The following is a 10,863-nucleotide window of genomic DNA, read 5'->3' on the forward strand; positions in this document are numbered from 1 at the left end:
AGCCCCCTCCCAGCGGCTGAGTGGGGACGAAATGCACGGGGGTGACTGGAGAAGGTTGGGTACCAGCGCCACGGCGCCAAGTCCACCTGGGGATGAGCGGCAAGGTAAACCCATCCAAAAAACTGAGCGCCCCCTCCCCTCCCACCCCGACATTTGGCTAAAATGAGAAGTTGTGGGGTTAGTAAAACCACATTTTAAAGAAAAAAAAAAAACAAAACCAACACAGTGCTGAGTTACAGGAGATGCTTAAAGTAAAATGAAGTGATGAAGTTTAGGAAATCAGATCCTGGGGTTTTTCAGAACTACGGTCTACTCCTTTCTTCTGCTGAGAGTCCGAACATTGAAGCCGGCGCCACCGTGAGCTCACCGGGACGGCACACGGGCTGACAGCAGGAGCACTCAGTGAGGTACCAACACCGGGTGCAGAATGAAGTCAGTGTGACTGACTCTTTCAATTTTTAAGTTATCCTGGAGAAACGGGAAACGCGGACTGACAGGCTTCCCTAGTTTCTCCTCACAGCACATCCCCCGCTGCATAAGGGCCTAGCCCGCTCAGAATAGCACGTCAAATTTTTTTTTTTTTTTAATTGACAGATTCACTGCAGGAAGGATTTTAAAAACAACAGAGCCCTTTCAAGGGGGAATACCGAACCCTTAGCTTCTGCAAATGTAAAACCGATGCGTATTTGCAAAGTTTGTTTTGTGATATACATGCATTATTGCTAGAGGGGGGGAAAAAAAAACAAAAAAATGACGAATGAAAACTCTTCTGCAGTTTTTACGGCGCCATCCAAAATGGCATCTGTTGTTTTGCTCGCTGTTGTGAGGAAGGGTACTGGTATCCCAAACTCCATCCCTGTGAAAAAGTACTTGCGTTTTTATGGCCACCATGTTCCTCCTCTTCATCGGATGAGTCTCCAGCATAGGCCACTAACCCAAAGCCCTTTTCTGCAGTTTTCATCTTCTTTGCTTGATGATCTAGGAGGGGACAAACAAAACAATCCCCCCCAGCCCCCAAAAATAAAAATAAAAAGAGATAAAATGCCCCAAAACGAGTTAATAATAAAAAAAAAAAGATGTTAATTGTAAATTGTTAGTTGGACACCATTTTGAGGTCACAAGGCCAATGGTCATCCAAGGTCGAAGGCCACACGCAACAGCACCAGCAACAGCACATGTGATCCATCAGAACCATGTAAGAGAACAGAGAAAGAAGAAAGAAACACACAGAAAAGGTAAAGTTAGCAAACGGGTCTAAGCGATGGCAATTTCACCGTTAAAGAGATAAATACGTAAAGAAAAGTAGAAATTTTGTTCAAAAGAAAAGCTAACTGAAGAGCAATCTCTGGGACCAATACTGCAGAAAAACTAAGGTTAAACAGACTAACGTGAGGTACCTGCAGACCTGAACGGCGCTAACTACCAGGAGAGTTAAAGCGATTACATCATTCACCAAGTTGCAAATACTTGACGCATGAAAGCCCTACGCAAGGACGAAATCTGAGAGCACTGGTGTTGTTCGCAGGCAAGACAGACATCACTCCTGTCTGTACATACAGACCTGAGCTGTAACTCCCACTGACGCTCCTCAGAGCCTCCTAGAGCTCACAGTGTAAAGCCACGTATCTGCTGCTACAAAACAATCCCGTGAGGTTCTGTGACTTGGCTGACTGACGGGTGACAAATACCCGTCTTTGGTCCTTCATTTAATTACACTCTCCTCGTTCATACAGGTATTTATTCAAGTTTTAAGAGAAGTATCATGAGCGTTAAGACCAGCGCAAACTCATTCGGGAAAGGCGACTTGACTTACAAGTGTACTTTATTCATTGCACTCACCATGGTTGCCTGGTAAAGACCCCGCACCATTTCTTTCTTCAGATTCTGATTTCATTCCAGTGACAGGAAAAGCTGGCGGAGGCATCAACTGCCTATTTAAACCAACGCAAGCCCTTATTTTTTCTTTTTTAAAACAAGCAAAGAGTCAAAGCTAATAGCAAACAAATTCATAATTCAGTCCTTGACCTGAGGAGTTAAACTTTTAATTGCCTGACTAATCTAATGGCCCTCTACGATGGAGTGATGGCATCAGTGGGCAAAGGAAGAGCAACCAATGTCACCTTCCTGGACTTCTGTAAGGCCTTCAGTATGGTCCCCCCCAACATTATGGCCTCTAAATTGGAGAGAAATGGATTCGATGGATGGACAAGGAACTGGCTGGATGGCCGCGTCCAAAGAGTTAAGTCAACGGCTCAATGTAACAAGTGGTGTCCCTCAGGGGTCCATACTGGGACCAACCCTATTTAAAGTCTTCATGAATGACGTAGACAGCAGGATCGAGTGCACCCTCAACAAGCTGGCTGATGACACCAAGCTGAGCGGTGCAGTCTATAGGCTAGATGGAAAGGATGCTACCCAGAGGGACCTGGACAGGCTTGAGGAGTGGGCCCATGAGAACCTCGTGAAGTTCAACAAGGCCAAGTGCAAGGTCCTGCACTTGGGTCAAAGCAATCCCTGGTATCAACACTGTCTGGGGGAGGGGAAAAGGCTTGAGAGCAGCCCTGCAGAGAAGGACTTGAGGATACTGGTGGATGAAAAATGGGACACAAGCTGGCAACATGCGCTTGCAGCCCAGAAAGCCAGTCATGTCCTGAGCTGCATCAAAAGAAGCATGGCCAGACTCCTGAGGGAAGTGATTCTCCCCCTCTGTTCCACTCTCTTGAGACCCCACCTGGAGCACAGCATCCAGCTCTGGGGTCTCCAACACAGGGACCTGTTGGAGCAGATCCAGAGGAGGGCCACAAAAATGATCTAAGGGCTGGAACACCTCTCCTACTAAGAAAGGCTGAGAGCATTGAGGCTGCTGAGCCTGGAGAAGAGAAGGCTCTGGGGAGACCTAATTATGGCCTTTCAACACTTAAAGGAGGCTCCGAAGAAAGATGGGGACAGACTTTTTAGTAGGGCCTGGGATAATGGTTTTAAGCTAAAAGACGGGAGATTCAGACTAGATAGAAGGAAGGAATTTGTTTTGCTGAGGGTGGTGAGACACTGGCACAGGTTGCCCACCAAGGTGGTGGATGCCTCATCCCTGGAAGGATTCAATGTCAGGTTGGACAGGGCTTTGAGCAACCTGATCCAGTGGAAGATGTCCCTCCCCTCAGCAGAGGGGGTGGACTAGATGATCTTTAAAGGTCCCTTCCAACCCAAACCATGCTATGATGCCATGAAATGAAGTGCAACTGTCAGTTTTGTGGCTCAGTACACTGGAGCGCGTAAGGAAGAGTAGTGAGTGATGCCTGATGACTTCAAACAGCTAGGCTGAATTTAGGACTACAGACAAGACGCAGAACACAGAAAACTTTACCAATATCTTTGATGTATTTCATAACGATCAGAAAACAAAAGGGACTACAAAGTAAATCTTTCCCTGAAATTTCAGGCTGCAAAATTTCGAGTTTACAACTTTGAGATTTGTTTTAAAACTGGAATCATTTAAAGCATAAGTGCTAACCTATTTCACCAGAATATCCTGTTATCTCAAGGAGTTGGCAAAAGAGCAGACCCAAAGTAAGAGCATACAGACTTTGGGAGGAGGGGAAATGAAGCTATTTTCATTATGTAGCATGAAAAGATAACTCCTGCATCCTTTCTCCTTAAAAAACAATAAAAAAACCCCCAAAACCAAACCCACCACTACAAAAAGACACCCACAACCAACCAAACAGCCCCTCCAACCCCCAAATCGCAGTAGAGAACATGAAGCAGATTATCTCTGAAATAAGCTTTACAAAAAGACCCGAACAGAATTACTTCATCACTCACCTGTCCCTCTCTCTCTCCTTTCCTGAGGAACTTGCTGGCTTCGACCCGGCTCCATCGATTTCACTCTGACTGGAGAAGCCTGTACCTAAATTAGTCATATGAATGGGTCCATGCTATGAGCAGAAAAACACACGGCATTAGCAAATCTACAACTACAACATAAGCTACAGCTCCTTAATGATAATGATAGGAAACCCAACTTTTCAGAGCATATTGCCAACTAGTAGAAGAAACCACTAATCGCCATTGTTAAACCAAAATGCTTTCTCCTAAAAATACTGGGGGTAATGTAGGAAGAAACACGCCTGAGCACCAATATGGAAGACACCTCACCACCTACTCCACCTTTGCAGTAGTTCAGGACAGTAAAGATAGCTGCTTAGTTCACAGATCAACTTACTACCTCGTCAGGTAATTCTGAATACTCTATAGACCTCATGCCACAGTAAACTCTGCTCAAGATACTAATATTAGGTCTAACAAATAGGCAGTTTCTTATTTTCTCTAGGCAAAGCTTTTATTAAAAGTTTCTGCCTCTGAGCAGGGGTGTATCACCACAGAAGCATTTGCAGAAACTCCCTTTTCTCACAGACAAGCCTGAAGACCTCAAAATGATTTTTATTGAAACCAACTGGTTAACATTTGCTATCTAAAAAAAAATAAACTCAATCTCTTAAAAACTAGGCTTCTTGAAATCCTCTCAAGTGCAACCTGCAAGAAAGGTAAATGGGAAAATCTGCAAGTTATTACCATATTTCCCTCCCACCCCTCAAACAAGCCTACTCAAAAGACCCACAAAACCCCAAACAAACCCCCAATAACCTCCCTTTAAACTAACCAGTAACACACTCCTGTCATCTCTTTGACCTGAACACACTGCTCTTCTCTATGCAAGATTGAGGGTATGGAAAGCAAGCCACCAATGAATCAAGCCAGCCACAGCTTAAGAACAGTGCATCCACTCAAAGAAACCAAAGGATGGGCTTGTAACAATTGCTGTCATCTGCCAAAGGTCCTGCACGGCTGTTGTCCAATAAACTGTGCTAACAACAATCCCTCTCCAGCCACGTTTCATTTTGGTGAATGAAGTAAAATTGCTGATTTTATTCCACCTGATATCCCAGCAGTCCTGACTCTCTCTCATCTGGTAGTTCCTCAGTGAAGCGTCTCTTTTGACCTTGGGGGTGGGGTTGGACTTGTGGCTGCGTACCAGTCGGCACGGTTGTTTTTACTGGGGCAGCAGGAAGAAAAGGACCACTCAGTGGACTCTGGCATGCGGAAGTTGAAAACAAAACACAAGAAAATCTGATAATATGCACGTAAAGTATTAATTCAATGCACAGTTTCGTACATAGGAGCAGAACACACAACTAGTTTCTCTTAGCAGAGCCTAAGAGAAACTAAAAGGAAATTCACAACTTAAAACAAGTATTTCATTTATAGAACGCTCCTACCTCAAAGCAATCACTATCTGTAACTCAAACTCACTGTACCTACATAGCTGCATCACAGCCTGTGATAATATCATAAACAAGTGACCGCCCCCTGCAAATATCCTCTATGTTAACAGGTGGCTATGATATCAAAAATGCTGTATGAAGCAGCCCTAGCAACAATTTAGTTGCTTAAACAGAAGCATCAGCAAAGCAATAACCCAAAAACATGCCCTAAGGAAGAATCATCCATCTGGAACTACTTCAAGTCTTTTATTGTTAGCAAAGAAACAGCTTAGTAACTTGACAACTATAAGGCAAATAATTCATCTGTGGCAGTACCTGGCCAGTGCTGGCTGGGGGCTGTACTTGAGATATCGGGTACTGTGTCGGCACAGGCGGAACTCCTGTCGGTAGCGTTGTTATGACTCCAGGTGCCAATGGCACTGCAGGTGGTACTATGCCTGGTACACCATATGGTGGCTGAACTGGTTGTTGAGGAGGGGGAACAACAGGATAACCAGACTGATACCCATTGGAAGGGTAATATGACGGCTGGGACGGTACGCTATTTATAGCGGCAGGCTGCGTGAAGCCTGGTGACAGAAAGGGGAAAAAAAGGGTCATCTTCATTTCAGTCAAGAGTCACAAAAATAGTACATTTAATTACCAAATACAAAAGAAGCTGGGCTCCTTTTGAACTGAAAGGCTTAACACAAAGACTTCCACAAAACCAATCCCCTCCAGAACGCAACGAACCCCCTCCAGAACGCAACTCCAAAGACTTCGTTATTGCCAACGTTTACCTGCTAAGGGTACTGCAGTGGTTATCTGATTGACAAATCGGGAGTATTCAGCATGAACCTACAAAGGATTTTAAAAGGTTAGACAATAAACATCTATTTACAATATTAATCTTTTGCAGGCAAAAGCCATCTTACCATGCACCCCCCTAAAACTCTAAGGGGACTTGGATTACAGAACATGCTATGCACAAAGACAGCAATAATCCAAACTTAAAGGCTGAAACCAAAACCCCACAGACCAAACCCACCACCAAAACCCCACTGAACATCCCACTAATTCTGCTGTCTCCAGCAGCTTTGTGTAAGATACAGGATAATCTTTTGCAGGGAATACAGAGTGGCAAACTAATTACTTCAGTAGAGGCAAAAATACTCAAAGAATTTGAAGGTTTCCATACATTTTTTCAAAAGAGACTTTGTAGCCCATACTCAGTTATCGATACCAACAGAAAGGCTGTCTCATGGAATTTGCATTCATATAAGAAAAGTTGAGAAATTAGTTTTCTACGAGTACGTGTGACAGATTTTTTTAAAATTTTTTTTGGTGCAACAACCACTTTAGGAAAGTTAAATCAGATAGCGTGGCTCTGAACAAATTTTAAAGCTAAAGCAAGGGAAGCCACAAACATCAGAAAAACGCAGGATTCCTTTATGTGTGCGTAACAGTCAGACAATTTCCACCCCCCGTTCTGCTCAGGAAGCATTTGCATTTTTTTCCCCCCCAAATTCTCCTACTACAGCTCCATCTTGAGAAAAGTTTATTCACTGTACAAAAAACCAGACAGGAGTACTTGGGAGGAAAAACCTATTAGCAAGTCAGAACACACAGACAGTTTTGCTGAGAGCATTAAAAAGAAAAAAAAAAAAAAAATCATTAGCCAGGCACACGCTACAGCTACGACAGGCTCTGAAATCTCCTATTTTTAAGAGCTACTCACGGTTTGCAATAGATTCTCACACAACTTTTTAGCCGCTGCCAAACCTTCTGGCTTTGGGTGACTGAAAACATATACAAAAAAAACTTCTCATAAGCACAAATGTTTCTGCCAAATTTGGGAGCTACTTCTTTCATCAGCAACCTGCTGTCAGATCTTATCCCTGTAACGAGCAATCAGGCACCTCAACAGGACTCTAGGAGCTCTGCAGCTGCTTAGCGCAACTGAACAAAAGCGGTGAGTATTTATTTTCTACATGAAAATTCAGGTTAGTCTGGAGAAGGCAAGAAATGAGCACAGAACGCTGACCGGGTTGGTCAGCACATTTTGTATTCTTCCCTTAAATCTCAACATCACAACTCAAACACAGCTTTACTGTGTTCCCGATAAAAGAAGTGTCTTATGGTTGAATATCACTTTATACCACATCATCAGATGGTTGATATCTTCATTTGAGAGACCTCCTATTTTAACAGAAGTCAGGTTCAAAAAACTATTTCATTTGCATTAAATCAGTCAGAATTAAGAACTCCCCAAATTGATTAAACATTAAGCTACATTCATGACGGGTCACTGGGATTTATTTATTTTTTTTAAGCTCCCCTCATACCTGATGTAGATATACATGGGTTCAAAAGCTTCTCTGCCCGATGCTGGTTCTATGCAACCTGAGCCTTTCCCACGAAGAAAGACTTTGGCACCCGTTTCGATTTGAATGTGCTGCAAGTAAGAGCAACCAGGCCCTTCCACCTTCTCCTTCACATTAAATGTAGGTACAGCATGTTCCAGACCAACAAATAGCTTGTCCTGAACATAATGCATCTGTAAATGTAACAGTAAAAGGTTGTTATTTCACCCTAAGAATTAGGATGTTCACTTCACTGGAGGCCAGAAATCTTATTTCTGTAACAGCCAGAACACTTCAGTGTCAGATGGCACAGTCAGCCCTTTGCTTTTCTGTAAGTAGGACCGCTCTCTCCATCCCTTTTCTTTTAGGAGGCTACCGTCACCCAAGTCTCACTCTTCAGACTCAGTCTGATTAGTCCTCCAGGTATCACAACACGCAAGGCTTTTATTGATTTTTGGGGGTGGTTTTGTTCTATATAGCACATTACACGTATACTTTGTCATAGGCAAATCTTGTAATCAGTGATATTCAATGAAAGTCACATAAATTAATTACTCACCCCTGACTGGAATGGAGGTTTTTGGCCAACTGCTGGAGACAACTGAGTAATAGGGGCTGGCTGGTGATAGACAGTAACTGTAGCGCCATTGAACGTTGGACTAGAACCTGTGGCTGCCTTCACTACTCCATTAGTAATTATCTCTTTAATTCGGTTAACAGCTCCTAGTTGACAGAATATGAAATTAATTTACACTTCAGCCCTTGTCAACTGCCCAGATTAACCAAACTGTGACATGCCTAGGTTACTTTTCCATATTCTGTGACAGCAGATCTACTGGCAAAAAGCTTGCATCAATGTCAGCATTCTGGGATTGGATTGCAAAGGATGGCAACAAGCATCAGGGTTCTTTTCCCACACCCACCCTGATATTAGGCCAATATAAGCAGGTAGGCAGTTTTAGCCCAGGCATCTTAGCAAACACTAGGAACTTCCACATTAACCCTGTATAGAATCTACACCTGCAGGAAGAATTGTTTACTAACTGTGCAAATCAAGGTAGATACAAGTGGGCAGCTTCAAGTTTCAAGAGACAACCGAGGGCAAGCCCATGAACGGATGCACAGAACAAACGAACACCTGAACAGTTTATAGTTTTCCTTTTTTTCCCAGGGGGCGTAGGCAAGACAGGAGTTCTTTGTGCTTCTAATGGAAATGTAGGTATTTCATAAAAAATGTTCATATTTGTATATTAAAGGGAAGGTCTCCCTGTCACACACCTTTTGTAATGGGATCTCAGCATGTTATCCGTGAATAAACTTATACATAAGAGCTGTAGAATCATAGAATCATAGCAGCGTTTAGGTTGGAAAAGACCTTTAAGATCAAGTCCAACCGTTACCTACCTAGGAACCCTACCCACTCCCCCCACCTTCCCTGTAGTCTATCAGATGTTTTAGTTTGATGACTTACAGGATGCAGTACACAGCACCTTAGGTAGTTTTGAACAGAGACCTTCACACCAACGTTTAAAAGGGGTCTGTTATCAACACCGAGATATTTACAATATAGACCCATAACGAAGCCCCTTAGTAAAACCCCTTTATCACAAACAACGAGAGAAAGGGCAGAATGCTTTGTACACTTACTGTCAACCAATTCCCGCGTCTGACCCTGGACATGAAGATACAAAGGACGGTCTCTGGAAAGGAAATGTCAAATATTCCATTAAATCCACAGAGAACACGCAATAATGGACTCAATCCAATTATATTATGGTCACCTAGACACATAAAGTCTTCCATAAATAATTTGCTTTCAAATAAGGAAGTAAATACGTATTCATTGGATATCACAGTGCTCAGTAAGCAAAGCTTTGCAATGAAAGCTAAAAAGATTCAGAATTTATTTACGTGACGACTTATTAAAGTTACACCACTGAAAACTTTAATTTGCTTGTCCACATGAAAGTTGAACTAAAAGCACCGAGTCCATGAAATATTAGCGCTCTTTGTAATTATAAAGTTGCCTATTTTTGGAAACGTGCACAAGAGATCCAGGATAGCGTTCAGTCAGAAGAGTTCAGCACAGTTTGCTCTGTCACATTTGTGGTTGTTTGCTGGGGGGTTTTATTTCATCCCACCAATATTAAGCAGGTAGGAAACCAGCTATGCAGCCAGTACTATCAGAGAGGCAAATGTATTCAAAACACTGAAGAGTCCATTCCCTCTGGCACTCCAAACGTGACACTGCTCATGGAAAACAAACCAAACAAAACCCCCACCACTTAGCCACCCAATAAGGAAAAAAAAAAAAAGCAGAAGCCCCCAAAAAGAAATACGAACCCAGGTCCAACTTTTGCTTTCTCTTCTGCAGTCATGAACCTCCCTCGGGTAGAGACAGCTGCTCCACTCAGCCGACTTATCTACAGTCAATTTAAAACAACACAGTGACAAGTTTAGCAATAATAAACACACAAAACCCCAAAGTGGTTTAAGCTATGAGGTTGTATAAAAATAGCAGGAGTCATTAATAGAGTGGTAAGAGAATGAGCAGTGCCTGCTGAAGGATACTCGCTATGCTCCCTTATCTCATTATCTGGCATTTTATTGAACAAACAACTAAACTACTACACCAAGTGTCTTAGAAAACGTGAGTTCCATAAAAAGAGGAAACAACCACTAATATAATTTATTGCAATTTATTTTTAGCCTGGAGAAGAGAAGGCTGAGAGGGGATCTCATCACCACCTACAAATATCTCAAGGGTGGGGGTCACGAGGACAGAGCCAGACTCTTCCCAGTGGTGCCCAGCGCCAGGACAAGGGGCCATGGGCACAACCTGAAGCACAAGAGGTTCCAGTTGAACGGGAGGAAGAACTTGTTGACTGTGAGGGTGCCCGAGCCCTGGCCCAGGCTGCCCGGGGGGGCTGTGTAGTCTCCTTGTCTGGAGATATTCAACCCCTGCCTGGATGCTGTCCTGTGCCCCCTGCTCTGGGTGAGCCTGCTTGGGCAGGGGGGTGGCACTGGGTGATCCCCAGAGGGCCCTTCCCACCCCTGCCACTCTGGGATTCTGTGTTTCTGTGTGCAAGCTCTCTTAACATTACAAACAAGTAAAAATGTGCTGCCAAGCCTAACACATCAGATGTAGATCCTGAACTTACCTCATCCTGAGTCTGTCCTCTCGTCAGCAGGTTCCTGCACGTGAGGGGGACATCATTGATTTCTACCTCTGCCACCAC

At 43.5% G+C, this 10,863-nt stretch overlaps 1 protein-coding gene and 1 non-coding gene across 2 annotated transcripts in view; both read right to left on the minus strand.

The window, feature by feature from the left end:
• KHDC4 (KH domain containing 4, pre-mRNA splicing factor) overlaps nt 1–10,863 on the minus strand; it is a 16,500-nt gene extending 5,637 nt beyond the window's left edge. Inside the window, exons 1-9 of the mRNA XM_035903915.1 lie at nt 10,786–10,863; nt 9,968–10,047; nt 9,272–9,324; nt 8,184–8,347; nt 7,607–7,818; nt 7,000–7,060; nt 6,062–6,119; nt 5,598–5,851; nt 4,967–5,090 (exon numbers count right to left, since the gene is read on the minus strand). Coding sequence (XP_035759808.1) covers nt 4,967–5,090; nt 5,598–5,851; nt 6,062–6,119; nt 7,000–7,060; nt 7,607–7,818; nt 8,184–8,347; nt 9,272–9,324; nt 9,968–10,002 — 961 coding nt within the window. The 5' untranslated portion in view covers nt 10,003–10,047; nt 10,786–10,863. The remainder of the gene's footprint in view (nt 1–4,966; nt 5,091–5,597; nt 5,852–6,061; nt 6,120–6,999; nt 7,061–7,606; nt 7,819–8,183; nt 8,348–9,271; nt 9,325–9,967; nt 10,048–10,785) is intronic.
• LOC118453344 lies at nt 7,920–8,048 on the minus strand. The gene has a single exon (XR_004843292.1).

Source organism: Egretta garzetta, unplaced genomic scaffold (genome assembly GCF_000687185.1).
Source record: "Egretta garzetta isolate BGI_Z169 unplaced genomic scaffold, ASM68718v1 scaffold141, whole genome shotgun sequence".
NCBI classification, from domain to species: Eukaryota; Metazoa; Chordata; class Aves; order Pelecaniformes; family Ardeidae; genus Egretta; species Egretta garzetta.